The sequence below is a fragment of the Chaetura pelagica genome, unplaced genomic scaffold (genome assembly GCF_000747805.2).
Source record: "Chaetura pelagica isolate M959 unplaced genomic scaffold, ChaPel_1.0 scaffold587, whole genome shotgun sequence".
Classification (NCBI taxonomy): Eukaryota; Metazoa; Chordata; class Aves; order Apodiformes; family Apodidae; genus Chaetura; species Chaetura pelagica.
In genome coordinates, this window is record NW_009953909.1 from 291,159 (window position 1) to 311,136 (window position 19,978).

Here is a 19,978-nt window from a genome sequence, read left to right on the forward strand (position 1 = left end):
TTCCAGCCCCGGACACAGCCCGGGCTGCCCTGCAACAGCTTCGGGCCTGGTGAGTAACAGGGCTTCACTCCTGTCGGGGTGAAGCAGCTCAAGAGGTGACCCAGCCCTTCTCATGTGCCACGGGCACCTGATGCAGAAGAGGAAGGGAGAAAAACCTCGTGGCTACAGGGTGAAGCTAGAGACAGGCAGCCCCTTTTTCCCCTCAGCTTGTGACAAGTGTTGTGTGGGACTAGGAAGCAGTGGCCAGAGAGCTACCCTAAGCCTAAACCCTAAGCCTAGGGTTACCCTAACCCTTCCTGCTGCTGAAGCCATAAAAACCAAAGCCCTGCTCTCCTGTCACTAAGAGTTATGGGCATTCTTTCCTCAAGCTGAGGTGGCCATGCTCAGGTCTTGGAGCAGGCAAGGAGCTTTTGTCACTTACACTTAATTTCAAAATGGGGTTTTTGTTTTCCTTCCCAAGCTGCCATATTCCTGCCTTTCCTGTGCTGTCACTTTTGGCAAGGGAAGAAGCGAAACACATTCCATCAGTAGTGGGATTTCTCTTGGAAATGCAGGAACTAGAGAAATACAGACTCCCCAGCACAGCAGCCAGCACTCTGCCCACTTGTGTCCCACCTTCTGTCATCCCATCCCATCCCTGAAAACACAGCCAGGGCTGATGGAGGAAAGCTTCCTTCACCTGAAATGTAATCCTCAGTATAAGCCCTGGCTGAAGTACAAGCTCATTTATCTGCTGGGGAACCCTGTGCCCTCCTGACACCTGTGATTTGACTCCTTTGCCATCTCCCAGCAGCTGCAGAAGCTGCAGCTGGAAAGCCAGTGCTCTGAGTTCTGCTGGCTGCTGCACAGCAGTCACCTGGGAGGCACAGGTTGCCAGGCAGGCTCCTTGGCTACTCTTAACATTAAAAGGGGTGTGAAGTGTTGTGTGTGAGGGTTCAGAGCAGTCAGGTTGTCCCGAGGGTTGTGAAGGTGTGTTGCCTTCCTGGGCTGTGAGGAGCACTGCTGGGCTCCAGCCCACACCTGGGGAGGTCTGAGGCAATGGGTTGGGTGCTGGTTGGTGTCTTCCTGCTGCTGCTGGTCCCTCTCCCATCTGGGAGGGGTGTTCTCCTTCCTCATGGCCCTTGGCAGGGGACAGGGTGCTGAGCTGCAGGTGGCCCTGCTGCCTGCACTGCACTCTGCTTGGTTCTATCTGTTGCAGGGTTTTCTATCTCATCACTGTTGCTTCCACTAAAGCTGCAGTTTAGTTCCCAGCCCAGGAGTCCCTCTTGTCTGTTCTCTTTCTGGGAAGGGAAGAGGGGTCAGCAGAGCACCTGGCACTGGGTTCTGGCCAGGGGTAAACCCTGACAGCAGGGAGGGTGGTCAGAATGTCTGCCCTGCTTCACACTCTCAGCCCAGACCTGTCTCTGCAGGGGACATCGTGGGCCTGTACGACTCAGCTGGCCGGGGTGAGCTGCTCTGCACTGGGGTGGTGACCCGTGTCACCCCCCAGGCTGTGACAGTGGCCTTTGAGGACTGCAGGGAGGGCCCCTCCAGCCTGGGCTGGGAGGGCTGCTACCGCCTGCTGAAGTTGGCCAACGATGTCACCTACAGCAGGCTGAAGAGGTGAGTGCCACGGGGCTGCTGTCCCCCCCTGCCACTGCTCAGGGGCCCCTGGGAATGTCAGGTTCATTCTGGAAAGGCTCCTGGGGGCCAGAGCTCCCCTTTCACCAGGGCAGTTTGTCTCCTCTCTTGTTCCTGACTCCTACAGCAGCTCCACTCGGGAGGGATCCACCTTTTGGAGGGGCCTTTCTTTCCCTGCTGGCCACTGGGGGAGCCCAGACTGGGATAACTCAACTGGATACGTTGTGCTGCAGCATCACAACTGCCTGGGATGGTCCCAACTCTTCCCTCTTCCTCTCCCACCCCTCATCCCACACTCAGCTGCATATTTTGGTCCCGTGTTGCATCACCTCTGGCACTCACTGGATTCTGTGCTGAGCCTTTTCCACCCTGGCAGGAGAAGGGAATGGCTCCTTGCTGAACTGCTGTGCTGAAAAGGCTCAGCACACGGTTCTGGCTGCATCCAATTGGAGTGACACTGGAAAGTGGGATTCTGAGCAGTGTGGGGAAGGGCTGGGGGTGCAGCAGTTAGACAGCATTAGTCTGGTGTGGGGTAACATTTCCAGCTTTGGAAGAGCTGAGTCTGTGCCCAGAGTCTGTCCCCAAGCCCTAGGGTGTGTCTCACCTGGCTGTTTCCCTCCCTGGCAGAGCTCTGTGTGCACTCCAGCAGTACCCTGGGGGTCCAGCCTCTGCCCTGATCGATGTCCTCTTCTTCACCTCTGCTCCCAGCACAGCCAGTGAAACAAGTAAGGATGCTTCTTGGTAGGGTTTCATTCCCCTGGGGCAGGGAAGGGCCCCTGGGCTCTCAGTCCAAAACCTGTGGGGACACATAACTTGGGGTTTTATCCACCCCAAACATGCAGCTTGTTTTGCTCCAGGGAAGACCCAAGTGTTACTTTTCATGCTGGTTTATGGGGATGCTCAGCTGCCTGATGTGCACTTTCCTCAGGGTACCCAGCAAAGATGAATTCAGGCAGGATTTGGGATGGGAGCATTTGCTTGCACACACTCATCAGTCTGAAATTCAGTTTTGTTTATGAAGCATTTCCTATTTGCTTCTTACCTCCATAAACTTGATCAGAAACTGCCAGCACTGCTTCTATATTGAAAATCCAATAGCTCTGCCTCCAGAGGAATTAAGTGGCTGTGGAACTGCTGCAGTTCAGAGCAGCATGGGAACACTTGGATTTTTATTTTTACAGCCTCCTGGCTGTGCTCAGTCAGGTTGGAGACCTGCAGGCTGCTTTGGTTTCATTAAAACCTCACCACTTGGCTTATAACAACAGCTGTCCAAACAGTTGCATACCAGTAGAATCCCTTTTTACTCAGATCTTTTTTGCTGTGAGTCTTTGATAAAATGAAAGCTGGAATGGCACAGCTTGCCCTTTGAGAGGAGCTGTGGGGAGGCCAGAGCCCCTGAGCACCATAGCAGCCAAGTGCTCAGCAGCTGCTGGTGAACACTGGCCTCTGACAGGAGGGAAATCTCACCTGGGCTGCCAAAATCAGGGCAGGAAGTCAGCTGCTTTGAGCTACCAGGGGACCTTGGTGCCCTCAGGGTTTCAGTATTAGATAAAAGGACTGAATTTTAATGAGCTGACTTCCTCAGCAGCTTCAGCTCCACTTTTCCTCTGTAGTAGAGGAGCTGCCTCCCTAACAAAGACAAATTCCTTTTCCTCAAACCTCCCAGGGGTGCCAGACTAAGCACAAAGATGAGTTTCTTCTCTCCCCGACACTGAGAACTGCCAGATCCACTGCCAGATCCACTGCCAGATCCACTGCCACCTGAGACCAGCTGAAGGCTCTGGCAGGGGGAAGCAGCCTTCCCTGCTCCTTCCTGCCCAGCCAGGACCAGCCAGGGATTAACTCACAGTGACTTCAGCAGGTCCTGTGAGGTGCCCTGAGCTGAGCTGGAGGGGAAGGTGCTGAGCAGCTGGCTGGACACAGCCTTTCTCCTACACCTGTGTGATGGCACACACAGCTCCCTGGTGTCCCACACACCACAGGACATGGGACTTGTCTCTGCAAAGTGCAGGAACTCACAGCTGGGGGCACTGTCTGCAGGAGGCAGCCTGGGATCCCATGGGATTCCCAGGTGCAGGCTCTGACAGAAGGACACAAAACCCCCACAGCACTTCAGGCTGCTTCCCCTCCAGGGCACAGTATCTCCTTTCATGACTAAGCATCTTTTACCAGGTTTCCTGGGGAGATGCCTTCCTGTGCCTCATCCCACCCATGATCTGATCTCAGACAAACCCATCATGAGCCTTAGAGTTAACAAGTTCTGTACATCTCATAAAGCTGCCTCCCTAGACACACTTCAGTGCTAACAACATTCCAGGCTGCAGTAAAATCTCCACTTCAGCCAGAAGCCCAGAAGGCTTCCAGGGGTAGGGATGAAGCCACATAAACACCAGCCAGTGAAGAAGCTCTTCCTGACACTCCTGCAGGGAAAACCCAGAGCAGGTGGGATCCACACCTAGAAGGGGAACATCTGCCACCACCCCTGTACAGACAGTGGGGAAGGACCTAATTACAAGGAGACCAAGGAGCAGAAGGGTCAGTGGAAGTCATAAGCACCCAGTTCTGTGCCTGGATGTTCAAGGATGTTCTCCCAAGGGCAAAACAATCTCCAGCAAGTGATGTGTGCAGCAGCAGAATCCTAAATCTGATTTTTCAAGTCTGGGAAAGTGTACCCAGGGGTGGATGACTAGAGGCTGTGGTTGCCAGCAGAGGCCAGCATCACTCTGCTGTGCTCCCCAAGGCCAGCCAAGCTGCACAGACACATTCCCTTTCCTTTCAGAGATCAGGCTGTTCCTTATTGCAGGTGTGACCCTGCAGGTCACCAGCAGCCACCAGCTCCCTCCTGTGTCCTGGTCCAGAAGCAGCCAAGGATTGTTCATCCCTGTGCCCAGACACTGGCTGGCTTGTGTGGAGGCTGAAAGGCTTCTATCTACTTACACCTATTGCTGTAAAAAGACATTTGGAAAGAGAAAGGAGGAAGGAAAAAAGCCTGGTTAACAGGCAGGGGTGTCCCAGTAAAGGTTGACTCAGTAGGGAGGGCACTAGGGAAGCACCAGCAAAAACCCCTCAGCTCCTTGGCTTAAGTCCAGTGCATGTGACAAGTCACTTGCAAAAATCTTCAATGTTCCTCATGTCTCTGCCATGTGGTACCTCTGGTCATCACAAGCCATCAGGAGGCCCTTGAGATTTATGGGGCAAACTAAGGAGTCCAGACAGCTCAGCTGCCAGGTGATTCCTTAGGGAGACCAGGAAAAGTGCTTTGTTCCAGGCCATCATCCACCTGGGTGCTGTCCCTCAGAGCTGGGCTGTGGAGGAGCTGGTTGTGGAGCCTGGTTTGCTCTTGCTGCCTGTGCACACTGATGGTGAGGAACAGCCTTTGAGAAATGAGAGGCCTACAGGTCTGGAGAACTTGAGCTCTTCCTCCCAGGAGGGACTGTTCCCATCCATGTCTGGTGCAAAGACCCCTTTCCTGGGCCTGCATATCATCTTCCAACCCACTTCTTCTCCTGAACCTGCTGGTACTGTGCAGAAAACTGTCTCAGTTCCTGGGAATGTTGTTGGTCGACCAACCTTGATGGCCAAGGTGATTCTTTTCTCCAGTGCTGAACTCCTAAATCAAGGTGCACATCAAAGGCTGAGTTACTTGATCACTAGGACCCATCCCTGCAGATTTACCCTCATCCCCTCCACAGGCTGTGCTGGGGGGGGCTAGGGTGGGCAGCCCTGGGCAGGGCAGGAGGCCCCAGCACAGGGCTGGAGCTGGGCTAGCAGGTGTCCTCTGGGAGCTTCTCTACAAATCCTGCTTGTAAAGCAAGTATTTGCTGTGCTCATAAATCCAATGGCTTATAGAGAGTTCTTGGGCCAGCCCTGCTGGGGTGGGTAAGCTGCATTTTTTTTCTGGTGAGCCCACCTGCAGCTCAGCTGGGGGGTGAAGGGTGTAGAGAAGCCACAGCACCCTCAGAAGCCCTGCCCTCCTGCTGCAGTGCCCAGCCAGGGGACAGGCACAGCTCCAACCTGCCCACGAGGGAAGAGGCTGTGGAGGAGCCAGTTTCTGAGCTCCTGCCTTCAACAAGGAAACATCAATGACTCCTACATCCCAGCTGTTCCTCCTTGTGGGAAATACCTCTCAGTTTTTAGGCTATTCTCTCTTTTTCCCCAGCCAGTGGGGTGCTTCCCAGTCTTCTCTTGGTCACAAAAAAGAGGTATAAATCAAGAGGCAGGTTACCAGGAAAAGGTGCCCTTGGAGCTGTTCTCTCTTCCTCCCCAAGCATCTTTTTAACAACTTGTATTTAACCCAGACAACTTGCTTGTGCTGCTTCAGAGGGCAGTGCCAGAGGTTACAGGGAGTGTTAACTTGTTGCACACCAGTTAACCTGCCCAAAGGCAGGAGAAACTGAAATGCTTTTAATCAAGCCCAAAGAGGGGGATCAAGCACATGATGCCTAGCAGGGCAGGATGCCCAGAGATTTGCCTTATATAAGCTTTCATGGAACATTATTTTCAGTAAACCTCAGTGAGTCATCAACTCTGCTGTAATTAACTTCCATAACGAACACAGAGATTAGCAGCAGGATTATGGGGGATAAGAATAAATATGGGTTTAAATTAGATAAATCTGGGAGGTAAAAAACAGCTTGTGAGAATTTGGTCTTCTGCAGTGAAACCAATTCTCTTGTAATGCAATTTGCATATTCTTTTCCCTTTTTTCCTTTCTGATCTTTAAAGCCCCAACTAATTTTAGTTGCCATCATTGATATTGCTGGTTTGTATCTTTTTCCTGCCTTCCTTTTCAGTGATTGTTGAAAAACACAGGACTGCTCTTCTAAGCTCACAGAGGCTGTAGTTTTTCCTGCTGCCTTTTCACTGGTGCTGTGCTGGGTTTGTTAATGGGAACAGGAGCAATTTGTTTGCAAGATCAGCTACTTCCTCCCCAGTTTTTACTGAAGTTTTTACCAATAAAATAAATCCAGAGCAGCTTCCACACCCAGGAGATCCTACATGACAGATGTTATATCAAGTAAATGCCTCCTTAAATGCTGAAAAGTTCCAGTACTCACAACTGAAGGGTTTCTCCTCCTGCACAACAGGAGGGGAAGGCAGGGAAGCAGGGAGGCCTGCCTGTCCTGCTGGATGGTGCAGCACAGTGTGCCTCCCTCCCCAGGTTATTGTCAGCTTAATTTGGGCCATCTACCAAGAGCTCCTCATTGTGTTCATGGGTTTGTGGTGCCCAAGTTCAGGCTGAAGTCCAAGTGACTCTCCTGTGTCCCCAGGGCCTCTCAAGTTTTTCAATGACTCCCTGGATGCCTCACAGAGGGAGGCTGTCTCCTTCTCACTGGCACAAAGGGAGCTTGCCATTGTCCATGGACCTCCTGGTACAGGGAAGACAACAACACTAGTGGAGATCATCCTGCAAGCTGTACAGCAAGGCCTGAAAGTGAGTATGGGTGACAGCAACCCCCTCGGTTTGTTTGGCAGACCCCCTGCTGGTGGCAGCTGGGGCAGGCCCAGCAGCAGCTGTGCTACACTGCAGGTCTGGCTTGACTTTCAAGGACCAGGCAGTCCCCCTGTCATCTGAAATCTGGTGCAAACAGAAGCTTCAGAGCTCAGGTCTGCTGTTTAGTGGAGACCTTGCACTAGTGCTTCAGAGCAGGGGGCGAGTTGCCTTTGCTGCCAGTGGGTTATTCCCCTCAGATGTGTCGGTCCTTGTCTTTCTGCTCAGTGTTGCTCCAGTGCCCTTAGCAGTGACAAGCAGCTGGTTTCTCCCCCAGGTCCTGTGCTGTGCCCCTTCCAACGTGGCAGTGGACAACCTGGTGGAGAGGCTGGCAGGCTGCAGAGCCCGCCTGCTGCGCCTGGGCCACCCCGCGCGCCTGCTGGAGCCCATCCAGCAGCACTCCCTGGATGCTGTCCTGGCCCGGGGGGACAATGCCCAGATAGTGGCAGATATCAGGAAGGACATCGACCAGGCCTTGGTGAGTGTCCTGCAACACACCCCCTGTGGGTTGCCATGGGTCAGCAGGACCTGACCCTCTCCCACCAGCCGGGAGAGCTGCTTTGTCTCCAAAACCAAGGAACAATTCTGCCTCTTCTTGCACCTTCTCAGAAGACTATCCCCACAGCTGGGTGCTCTGGGCTGCCCCAAATGAGTGGCTAGAGGCACCTCACAGTGACTAGTCCTGATGTGAGCCCTGGGCAGCCTGCACCCTGCCTCAACCTGCTGGCTGTGGGCTCAGGGCACCACCAGCCCACCGTGACCCTCCCAGCCTTCCAGTGCAGGGGGGCAGGAGCCTCTCCGTGGGCAGCCACCAGTGGGCAGGAGAGGCACCATCGTGCAGGGACTGGCAGTGACAGCTGAGAGGGTGCAGCCTCCATTCATCCCATTTGCTCCAACTGGGAAGCTTTCAACCTGGCCTTGGAGGACAGGGACCAGGCTGCAAGCCTGGCAGTTTGAGAGGTGGGGAAGGCTTGCAGCCTGAAGAGGTCCCACCAGGGGCTGCCTGAGCCTCTGCTGTCCTGCCACCAGTGCTCCTCATGTGCTGCAGGAGCTGAGGGCAAAACTCCTCCTGGCCAAATTCCACATGCAAGTGAAAAAATCCAGGACCTTCCTGCTGCGTGGGGAGCTGCTGCAGTGCCCTGCTCTCCAGATTATCTGTCTGGCATTGTTCATGCCATCCTCTTCACCAGAGAAACGTTCACATCATTAAGTCACTTCCTAACAAGCTGTCTGGCTGTCCTGACACTCCCTCCCACTCTCAGCTACCTCAAGTAGAAAGCAGAGTGAACTATAAAAATCCATCCTTAATTTCTTCTTTCACAACCTAATTTTCCTAAACTCAATTGACAAAGAGGCTCTTCCACCCGAGAGGAGAGGTTTTGATACTGAGGAGCATTTTTCTTCCCTCTTCTGGTGGCAGCCTTGTCCAGAAGCCATTTTGCAGGTGCATCCAGCTCAGGAGTGGGCCTGTCTCCAGCAGGGAGCAGGAGGGCACCTTCATACCCCAGCACACTCCTGGGGTCACAGCTGCCCAAGTTCATTGCCCTGCACGTTTGCTGCTTTGAACAGCACAGACCAGACCTGGCTCTCAGCTCCATGGACACTGATCTGCAGCCACCACCAGCTTCAGTTTTCCCAACTCATCCCATGGCTGGCAGTGAGCAGATAGGCTGGTCTTGCACACAGTGCAGGGGAAGGAGAGGACATCTCAGGGCTGGGTCGAGTGGTACTTGTGGCCAAGAGACAAGTTCATAGGGAATGTACTTGCCAGGCCTGGCTGTAGTCACATCCCACACTGAGCCTTCTTCACTTTTCTGCTTTTCTCACAAGTGTCTCATTGTCCCTTTACTCTCTTCAGGAGGAGGTTTTTTTCCCACTCTTGATTTTCCACAGTAGAAGGGAAGCTAGGGAGGAAGCAGAGCCTTCAGCACCAAGGTCTCCATCTGCTTTCTCCCTAGAGCAAGGGCTATGTGGTGATGGGGATAGGGACTGGCCACCAAGGCTTGTTCTGCCCAAAATCCCCCACAAAAAACCAGAAGCTACAATCCCACTGCCATCCAGCCTGGGTAGCAGTGCTCAGAACTGCCTGAGATCAGGTCCTTCACAGAAGAAGCCCCTGACTCATCAACATCTCTTTCTCTCTCTGGGCTACAGACAGCTCACTTCTGAGGCCCTGACCTACCTTCCCCTCATCCTGCCTCAGTTTTTCCCCTGCTTGCCCCTCTAACAATTCCTTTGTCCACTCCACATTTTGACCCTTCTCACTCCTTTCCTTTACCACTACCCCAGTCTCAAGAGAGCTAGTAACAGAAATGAAAACCCACACATTCTCTGCACATTTTCTACCCCTTTGTGTCTCCTTCACCCACCTGTTCAAGCCTTCCAGGACATCAGCTTCTGGACACTTGGTCACCAGCACCTGAGCAAGGAAGGCAGCACAGTCCAGTGATGTTGAGCAGGGCCAGGGTGACACAGCAACCACCCCAGAGAAAACACCAGGCCCAGGACACAAACCCTATAGCTCAGGGAAGGGGCAGCTTAAATGCAGCTCCCAGGCCAATGAGGGTGTGGGTGGAGGCCCCAGGCAGGTCAGGGCAATTAGAGCCTGCTGGCACCCAGAGCCCTAACGAGGAGCCAGCTGCTCCCAGAGCTGGAGCCAGGTGTGTTTGGGTCTTGGTGTCACCAGCCAACAGCAGAGAACAGTTGCTGTTGACAATTTACTAACTAGTTCTTTTCTGCAGAACAGACACGAAACTAGGCCCTACTAACACCATCAGTCCTGCTCACTGACCTCCCTCTGGTACCAGCAGAGGGGCAGTTGATGCCAGTCAGCTCAGGGACTGCCAGGACTGGTGCCCAACCTGTCCCTTTAGATCCAGCTAAGGAGAAGATGCCTGTGAGATACCACTATCTGTGTCTGATCCCTCCCTGTAACTTCAGCCACTGCTGACTACACCTGGCAGACACATAGAGGTCTCACAGGTGTTAAATACCTACAAGTTTAACCCCAAGAGGTGGCTGAGTAGCAGAGTGAGACACGTGTCTTTCCTCAGAGACAGGCTGCAGTGTGACCTGAACCACATTGAACACTGGAGGATCCATCCAGACAGAGGGTGATTATAGCAACCATCAAGTCCTATTGTTCTGGCTGCTTCTAGAAGCTTCTGGCTGCAGCTTTTTCAGGTTTCTGAAGTCATCAGCCTTACCTCCAAGGACATCAGCCAAATTTCCATCAGAGAGTGCCAGTAGCTCTCTCAAGGTGACTCCCAGTGAGCCAAGGCCTGGCCCTTGTCCTGTAGCTGCTGGTCTGTAGCTGGGGGAGCAGGGGTGATGAGTTGAGGTGTTAAGATGCATTTAACAGGTGTTGCTGAAACAAGCCATGAACCTGTCTAGATACTGCTCAGCCATTTCAGCAGCTCAGAGATGCCTTTTTAAAAATGCAGAGCTGCTGCTTGGGCCGGAGATGGCACAGCCAGCTTGGGGAACCCTCCTGCTTCAAGGTCACTTGGAGCCAGAGGGTCCCTGCTTCCCCTGAGCAGCAGAGCAGGAGGAGGTAGGAGGTCCTGGTTCCTCCTTGGCCTAAGCAGCTGCTGAGGGACCTGGGGTTGTGTTGATATCTTTTGCACAGACAGAAACACTCCTCATGCTTCAGGCAGCTGAAGGGGGTCCCTGGCAGGGGGAGGGGGAGAAGCCGAGGTTGGCTGGGGCTGGTCACAATGAGCTGGTGTGTCCTGGAGGACACAGAGAAGCCATGCTGCACCTGGGCCTTTGGTTGTCTGAGAAGCTGAAAATTCCCCTAGAAGCTGTTCTACCTTGATTTTTCTGTTTTATAGGCAAAAACCAAAAAGGCTCAAGACAAGGGGGAGCGAAGCCACTTTCTGAGTGAGATTAAGGTGCTGAGAAAGGAGCTGAAGGAACGAGAAGAGGCAGCCATGGCTGCAGCCCTCACCCATGCCAGTGTCATCCTTGCCACGAATACAGGTGGGAGATCCTCCTGTGCAGTGTTTTCCCTTACTTGCCAGCACTCAGGTAAACCCTGCAGTGCACCATCCTGCCAGGGGAGGAGGGAGACTTAGTCTTCCTGCTCTGAGCTCCCGGGAGTTCAGTCAAGGGTGCAGCATGTTCTCAAACTCCCCCATGGTGGGATTCTCCCTGCTCACACTGGCACAGGATGATGTTTTTCAGCAAAGAATCTGGGTCTAGAAGGGCCTTTGGTGTGAGCCAGTGTGGCCCATCTTGGTTAGTTCTGAGCAGGAGCTGAGCTGTCAGTGAGCAGACAAGGGGAGCTGTGCAGCCTGCCCATTGAGTTCACCAGGCACGTGGAATTGCTTTCCTGCTTGGGTCATTTCTGTGACCCATGAAATACAGCACGTGTCCATAGGCTGGTCTCAGTCTACATGGACTTGGTTAGTTCTATGAGTCACCCAAGGGCTGTAAACAACCTGGGAATCAGGGAACATTTCCAGGGGTTCCTCAGGCAGTGCTGGTGGGCACGTCTGTACCTGCAGGCAGGAGGGGAACACCCTGGGCATGGACCAGAGCAGAGAGGCTGCAAGTTCACCACCTGCTGATGTGCTTTGCTAGACCTGATGTGTGATACTCCAGGGCCTGCTTAAAATCTTCAGATTTGGTTGCTCAGGGATTATTTGCTGAAGGGAAACATCAATGGTTTTAGGTCATAAAAAAAGAAGCTGGTGGGGTGTTCCTGGTGTGAGGGTGAAAGGAAAGAAAAATCCTTCCCGTGCAATATCTGCTGGGAATTGGTCTCTCCCTTCTTTTAACTTTGCCTGTAAAAACAGGGAGAGGTTTCCTTTTTCCAGTAAAAGTGACCATTGTGTGAGCAGATGTGATTGTCCCCTGGGGCTCTGGGGCTTGCTAGTGGGCAGGTCTGTGCAATTCTGCTTCAGCAAAAGGGGATGGACAGACAGGGGGGTTGGATTTTGCGTTTTCCTCAGTTAATCAATCTTGGTAATTGTCTGAAACCACGTAGTTTGACAGGGATTCTTCTTTATGCAAGCCAGAGTGCTCTGTTGCTAGGCTCAGCAGAGAGAGACTGTAATCATAGCAATAGACAGGGACAGCAGTGACCTTTAGCTAATGGGAGGTCGATCAACTCAAGTGGAGCTGCAGGGCTGGGAGGGAGGAGAACCACCCGCACAGCTCCTGCCACACAGTCCAGGCTGTTTCAGACACACAACGTGCCTGCTTAGTTCTTTTCCTTCCACCTTCAGCATGGCAGAATTGCAGAAGTCAGGCTCAGGTTATATGCCCCTCGTTTCCAGAGCTGGGAAAAAATGTTTTGGAAGGAAAAGGTGGGGTGTCAGCTGAGAGCCTGTAACACCTGAGGAACGTGGGGCTGCAGAGGCTACACTGACAAAGCAGCATCACCCTGATCAGAGCTGTCTTCAGAGCTGCACTGCAGGGTCTTGGGAGCCTTTAAAAAAGGCTTTTGTTAACAAAATTCTCCTTGTCTGGCATGCTGGCTTCTAAATCCTCCTCTCCTCCTTCTGCACCCCTTTTTCTTACAAATTGCAGGGATGTTTTTGATGCCTCTGAAATTCACTGTTCTGATCAGTGTGTGGATCAATATTGGTTCATGTCTGGATTCAGCAGGGCCTGTGGAAGGGTTACTGGGCTGACATCAGAAGTGGACATCTGATGTAAAGAAACAGCCATGAGGAAGGACAGAGCAGCCCAGCTGGGGTCTGCAGGGCAGAGGAGTCAGGGCCTCAACTGAGCTTTCCCTCTTGGTGTGTCAGGCAGGGTGAGTCTCAGGTCTGTCGTCCTTCCAGTTGTTGGTGAGGGGGTCTGTTTGCATCTGAGGGCAGAGGGAAGGTGGGTGTTGATTGCTCCTGCTCTGGGTGAGGTATTCCAGCACATCATTCTGGTTGTCACTAGGGTCTCACTGTTGTTTTCAAAGATACTTGGAAGCTTTTGAGTCCAGATGCTGGGACAAACAACGACACACAGAAGTTGGCAAAAACAACTCTGACATACACACGTAAATGTGTGTGTTTGGCCTGGAGTACAGAGCTGAATTTCTAAATCTCTGCAAGGAAATATTAACCTGCCTCCCTCCATCACAATGAAAGGGTGTTTGTGTCAAAAACAGGTTGCTTGTTCTTCCGTGCTTCCAGCTCACTGTGCCCCTTCTCCCTGAATCAGGCGCCTCCCCCGATGGCCCGCTGAAGCTGCTGCCTGACAATCACTTTGACCTGGTGGTGATAGACGAGTGTGCCCAGGCCCTGGAAGCCAGCTGCTGGATCCCTCTGCTGAGGGCTCCCAAGTGCATCCTGGCTGGGGATCACAAGCAGCTGCCCCCCACCATCATCTCCCACAAGTAAGGAGCGGTCGCGGCCCTGGCTCCTCCTGCTGTTTGTGCAGCTTCTGGATGCCTCAAGTGTCAAGATCATGTGGGTTATCCTGGTGTATCAACCCTTGTGAGCCGGGTTTGGTCACACTGCCAGGGTGCCATCTGTTTTACTGATGGCTTCAAGTTGAATGTGGCTCCATCTGAGCTGGCTTTTGTGTTGCCCCAGGATGGGACAATCGGTCCTTTCACCTGCTGCTGACCAAGCCACAGGGGCGTGTGGCCAGCAGGGTGCTGGGGAGGAGGTTTCTGTGCTGAGGGGTGGCTGCTGAGCAGCTCCAGGGCCTGCAGGCAGGGAGAGCAATCCTTCAGCCTGCTCTGGAGGACCAGGAATGCTCCCTGGCCTGTCAGGCTCTCATCTGGGCAGGAGCGGAGACGTAGCCTGCAGGACACATTGGATCAAGTTTTGTAGGAGCAGCCCTAGGTGGGTGACCTTGGTTGAGCTGCTAAAGCAAACCCCAGAGGCAGAAGGTGATTCCTTTGCAGGCCCTGGCAGGTGGCAGGGAGCTGGCTGTGCCCACCTTGCAGGGCTGCATCAGGGGCACGATCCAGTAGTTGGAGTCCCAGCCTTCTCTGAGACTTCACTTTGCCATTGTCCCATTTTCCCTTAGGAATTGAGTGCCCCCAGCAGAGGATGCTGTGCAGCATAGCAGGGCAGCAGGGAGGGCAGTGCAGTGGGGCAGGAAGGATGGTCAGAAAGAAAGATAATCTGTTTTTCTATACAAGGTTTCCTTGTGCCTGGCAGGAAGGGTGGCCTGGGTTACCTCCTCTCTGCTGGCTGCAGGCTCTGTGGATTCTGGCTTAGGCTCAGTTTAATCCATCTCTTCTCTTCCCTTTATTAAATTCTGCTGCTGTGGTTCCACGTTCATTTATTGAACTATTACTGTGGGAACTGGCCCCCTGAGCTGCTGCAGCAGGTATCACACACACCACAGGAACTGGAGAACCTCATACTCCCTGCATCTTGCACAGTTAGTTTGTGGAAAAGATCTGTGGCTCCTGTAAATCCCCTGTGCTTCCAGGGGGAGACTCCAGCCAGTGCTGGGAGCCCAAGGGTAGCTGACAATGGAATCATTCTCGTGTTTGTCCAGTTCTGGATCTGGAATTACTGAACCATCATGTCTTGTGCAGGGTCAGAGAAGTAGGGCTGGCTGCATGAACTTTCTCTCCCACTTCCAAAACCAAATACATAAATGAGCAGGTTCCTTCCCTGTAGCACTTGGAGCTGTCAGTTTTGGCCCCTCTTTGAAGTAAAGCAGGTTTTCTTCAAGAAGCTTTACAGCACCTGCCCAGCTGCTTGCTGCTGCTCTCTCTGGTGGAGTCAACAGGAAAAAGCTCCCCAGTGGTGGGACCCATCTGCTGCACATCTCCTGGTTCTCCTCCTGGTTCTGCTTGAGGAGTGGTGCTTTTCTCTCCCTCAGTTTTGAGCTTGACTTTGCAGTGGAAAGCTGCCACTGCTCTGCATCTCTCCTGTGCTCACAGGGGATCAGCACCTCCTCTCTCTCCATCAGAAATGCTGTTTTGCTCCTTGGATCCTGTGGGTATGACTTGGACCAAGCTGTTTGTCCTTGCTGTTCCCTTGCTGTTCCCATGGTTTGTCTTTTCAAAGAGTCTGACACTTTTGTTGTGCATTTTGCCTGTTTTCTTGCTGTGTTTTTAAAATCCTGGCTGCACAAAGAACTGGTCTTGGTAAAATTAAGAGGGAATCTGGGTAGAAGTCAGATCTTCTGGTTCTTCAGCCTTAGCAGAGTTACCAGCTGTGCAGGGAAAGCAGTGGTTAGGTCAGCTCCCATCTCTTGTGGGGTAATCCCATTTGGATGAGAAACCTTAGGGATGTTTAAACACCCTGTCACTCTGTGCCCTTTGTAAAGTTCAGAAGATTTAAAAGGAAACAGAGCAGAGAGAATGTGTGTCTGAATCATAATGTTAACAGATTTATCTCTCGGGCTGACTTGCCAATAAATTATGATCTGAAAAACTTGCTACATTAAACAAAATGATTGCTGAAGGCATCAGCAGGTCCACGACCCAGGGGCTGGTCAGACAAGACGTCACTCACCACAGCTCAGCCTCACCACAGTTGCCAGATAAAGTGCACAAGTGACTCCAGCTTCCTGGGAGGAGTGTTGGGCTGTGCTCCCAAAAGCTGCTGCTCCCCAGGCAGGTCTCTGGTTTAGCCTGGAAGGCAAAACTACCACGGCCCACAGCCCTAGAGTCTGCAAAGGGTTTGAGCAGCACAACGCTCAGGATTTGTCCTGCAGAAAATACCTGGGATGACACAGACTGTGGAAAGCAAAGCTGCCTGATGCTGAGAGTTTCTTTCTTTCAAGTCCTGTCACTGTCTCATGAACCCCCCAGCCAGTGATGAGACATGCATGGAGGTCCAGCTGGAGCAGCTGACAGGTTGGCTCAGTTGCCTCCTAATTAAATGCAAAAGCTAACAGATTTTGATCAATTAGAAAAACTGGTTTTGAAAAATCCAGTTGCTTTTTAGATAAATGCCTTTAAAAATCAACACCCCTTTTCCTGACAGCTCTGAACGCTGGGCTGGTGTTTGATTGCTGCCCCAGTGGAAACACTAGCTGCACAGAGCCAGGCACATGTCAAGGCTCCCCCCTTCCCAGCACCATCCCTCAGCACAGTGCAGAGCAGGCAGGGCCCTGCCTGCTGCTTTCCACAGGCCCTGCACCTGCCAGAGGAGACATACAGGCAGATTCCTTCTGCCTCCATCTTGTCAGGTATTTCCTCAGGTTAAATCAAGGCATGGAATCACCTCCTGGCTCCTCTTAAGTTGAAGGAAAGGGATGAAGCTATTTCCAGGGATGATTCATGCCCAGGACTCAGACCCTCCTGCCTACCTCCCTTCTCCTCCATTGATGACAGCAGACCTGAAGTGTGTGGGCTCCTATTTTGGGGGCCTCAGTGAAGGGTCTAAAGTTAGCTGGGATGACTCGGGGCTGGCAGAGGGATGATCTGTTCCTACAGTACGTGGAGTCAGTCCTGCTCAAGTGGGAAGGCTCTGGGAAGCAGGAATACTTCATCCCTGCTGCTCCCTTCTCAGCAGCCTGCCCCACAGCTCTTGGACATCAGCCCCAGGCCTCCCCCTGGGTTTTGGCCTAGTCCCAGGAGCCATCTCAATGCCAGGACCTATTCTTCTGTCTGACAGGAACATTTCGTTTCCTTGTTTTCATTTTAGTCCTCATTCCATCCATTTCTGACACCCTAATAAATTTGTCTCTGCCACAGGGCTTTGATTTGTTAATTTGTTTTTACACTCTGCAGATACTTATCAGACCTCTTGCTCTAAATAGTTCCTTAGGCAAGCACAGGAATATTTTGCTGCCTTGTTTGCCAGCAGTCAGTCTGGATATCTCCACCATCTCAAATCCACGTGCTAGTCCTCAGTATCCAGAGAAAAGGGGAGTTCTGCTCAGCCTCACTTCCTGTGACTTCACCTGTTTGTGAAACCTCTGAGACCCTTGGCAGGATAGAAGAACCCAGGGCACAGAGCTCATACCCTGCATGTCCACAACAGCCAAGAGCTCACTCACTGGAGAGCTCAAGGCAGGAAAAAAGCCACGTCCTTCTCCAGGCCTTGCTGTTGGAGCACCAAGCTCAGTCACACCAACAGCTCCTTCTGCCTCTTAGGGAGGAGACCAGCCATCCAGAGGATGAGTAAGAAAGGATGTGACATGGCTGAAGGCACAGCTCCATCCTTCCAAGGGAAACACTCCCCTTTTGTTCCCCCCAGCAAGGATCCTTCTGAACACAGCCTTCATGGCAGGTTGACTCCTGGCACCCAGCACAGAAAGGGTATTTCACAGCAGGGTGGGCACAAAAGCCTTTGAAATACTTGGTTCCACTTGGGCACAGCTGTCACCACTGATGTGCAGCATTTCTCCCAAGAGCTGGAGGAGGAAGCCTTACCTGTGAAGAGCAGCCAAGCCTTGTCCTCCCTCCCTGGGGTCTATCCTGGTATCCCTTCCCCAGGAAGGTGCATTCCAGCAAAGTACAGCCTCTTCCTGCCTATTATACAAGGTGGAACCAGGTGAGCAGCAAATAGTTCTGCTCTGGGCTGCTCTGGGCTAGTTTCAGCCATTTTACCTTTCCCAGCTTTACTTCAGGTACTTTAAAGTAACTATTCCTGAGCATCAGGTGTGGGATTCTGTCTGTCCCACCTCCTATCCCAATTTAATTTCTCTAAAGACATTGTTACTTAAAAAGCTTTTGCTCAGTGCTCTTATGATTTTGTTGGCATAGAAATCAAACATCTCAGGAATTAATTGAGTGGTCAGCTAGTAGGAAATTTATTAGCAGGTGAAATATTTGCAAGAAGTTTAATATCCTCATTATTGATTCAACATAAAACCTCATGTAGGTCCCTGTGGTGGAACATATGCTGCTAGGGTACAGAAGAGCAGTATTTCTAAAGCTTGCTGGGAGGCTTAATGCCTCCCCTGTGCTTTGTTGTGTATCATTACAAGAAGCACTTGAGAATATTTATCGCTAAAAAACACCAGGGTTTTCCTGCCAGTTCCATGTGGAAGCCAGTTTTAGGCTTGTTCTTAGATTTGCAAGAATCTGTGAGCTGAGGGAGGGGAGTCCAGGCCAAAAGCAGAGAGGAGGTCCCTGTGGTTGGGAAGGCTGCTGGGCCTGCTGCCTGCCTTTGGGACCTGCAGAGCATCTGATTTTGTTACCCCTCACTTCTCCCTGGAGTTGCCTCCTGGGACACAGCCAGAGCTGCTAACAGGACATAGACAGGCTCCTCCTGTCCAGCAGCAGGAGGAGAAGCTAATTCCTCATAGCTGGAACAAGCTGCCCAGCCCCACATCCTGCTCCTTCCCCTCATCCCACCTAATCCCCTTCCCCATGGAAGCCCCAGCCCACCCCTCACAGAGAGCTGCTCACACACTCCTTGCTGCTCTTAGGTGAGGACCTCAGGAGCCTCCCTGTGCCATGTCCGCAACGCTGGGGCTGGGGTCTCCTTGGGGTCTCCTTGCCAGCCCTGGCAGGGTTCAGGACCAGCAGCAAAATGCACAGCTAGAAACCTCTGTTGTGTGAAGCACAGCATCCCCCCTGCAGCCCTGCCAGCCCCTCCTGCCTCCCTGCCTGGCCTGGTTGCTCCCCAGTCCAGGGCTGGCTCCCAGCTCCTGCCCTCGTGTCCATGCCCAGGGTATGACCTGTCTTTCCCCCATTTGCTGCCTTCTGTGATTTAGCAAGAAGGAGGGCTCGTGAGGCTGGACTTCTTGGAAAACCCTCAGTTTTCTCATCTGCAGCTGGACTGGCTGTGCAGGCTGTGGGGTGTTTACCAGGTGTCCTGTTGTTAGGGCAGGGCTGGCAGCCCTGCGGGCAAGGAATGCTGCCCACAGCAGGGGCTGGATGCACACTGTGCCCCTCAGCCCTGATGGAAATCATCTTCTGAGCTGTTCTCTGTCATCATTTCATCATCACTGCTTATTCCCTGTGTTCTGGTGGCAAGTAGAACCCTCACTGTGAACCATAGCCTCTACCAGGCGCTGGACACGCAGCGTGAAAACACTTGTTATGCTTTGAAATGCTCAAAATGCAAAGAAAACCCAGCAGTTCCTGTCCTTCCTCCTCAGGCAGTGCTGTCAGGTGATGCTTCTAACAAACCATCTCTGTATGGCGAAGAGAAAGCAGCTGGGCTCCTGAAAGGCTTGTTTCATTAAGAGCTTTGTCAATTCGTGTCACAGACACAAGCACGGGACCTTTGCCAGGAGCCTCGGGGTGTTGGTTTGTGCCATGGGCAGTAAAGCAAGAAGTGCTGAACTGTGTTAGTGCCTGAGAGGGGTGAGCAGCCCAGGAGTGAGGACAATGCTTGAGCCATGTCCCATGGCACATGGGCCTGCCCTGGCTGTGCTGACACAACGGGTTTCAAGGTTTTGGGTCAAGCTCTGCTGTTGGGTGATGCTGGTGCCATTGCTGAGCTGGCAGTGAGCAGTGCCACTAGGTTGCTGACAGGGTGAGCTTACAGGCCAAGAGGTTCTTGTTCTGGAGCTGTTTCCCCACACAGAGATCTTTGGTGTCCTCACTCATCTTATTCCAGCCCCACTGAGCAGGTCTGGGAGGGAGAAGTGGCTTCTGCTGCAGGGAGGGCTGACACCATCTGCAGCTCTGGCCTTACAGTGGCAGCTCCCAAGGTGTTTCCCTATGGAGAAGGAAGCAGGTATCTCTCCACCCTGACATGCTCAAGGTGTTCTGGTGTCCATGCAGGGCATGAGTCTGTCCCGGAGGGTCTCCACCCTGCTGGGGAGCAAGATAATGCCTGGGCCTCTGCAGCCTTCTCCTGCTCCCTTCCACTGGCTGCTGGTACCCAAGTGAGCAGAGGGGGCAGACCAGGGGTGCCACCACCCAGCAGAGCTGCTCCAGGTGCTCAGCAGGGCCTGGAGCAGGAGCTGCAGGGGCTCCTGCAGCATCACCACTGAGCTGAGCTGAGCTGGGTTCCTGCTGCGGCGCTGCTGCCTGTGGGTCCCGGA

General features: G+C 52.8%; 1 protein-coding gene across 1 annotated transcript in view; it reads left to right on the forward strand.

Annotated features, from left to right (window-relative positions):
• Positions 1–19,978, forward strand: part of IGHMBP2 (immunoglobulin mu binding protein 2) — a 35,393-nt gene that overhangs the window by 372 nt on the left and 15,043 nt on the right. The window contains exons 3-9 of the mRNA XM_010001471.1: positions 1–49; positions 1,410–1,602; positions 2,248–2,345; positions 6,891–7,054; positions 7,389–7,589; positions 10,945–11,092; positions 13,277–13,451. The exon at positions 1–49 is cut by the window's left edge and continues 4 nt beyond it. Of these exons, the coding sequence (XP_009999773.1) occupies positions 1–49; positions 1,410–1,602; positions 2,248–2,345; positions 6,891–7,054; positions 7,389–7,589; positions 10,945–11,092; positions 13,277–13,451 (1,028 nt within the window). The remainder of the gene's footprint in view (positions 50–1,409; positions 1,603–2,247; positions 2,346–6,890; positions 7,055–7,388; positions 7,590–10,944; positions 11,093–13,276; positions 13,452–19,978) is intronic.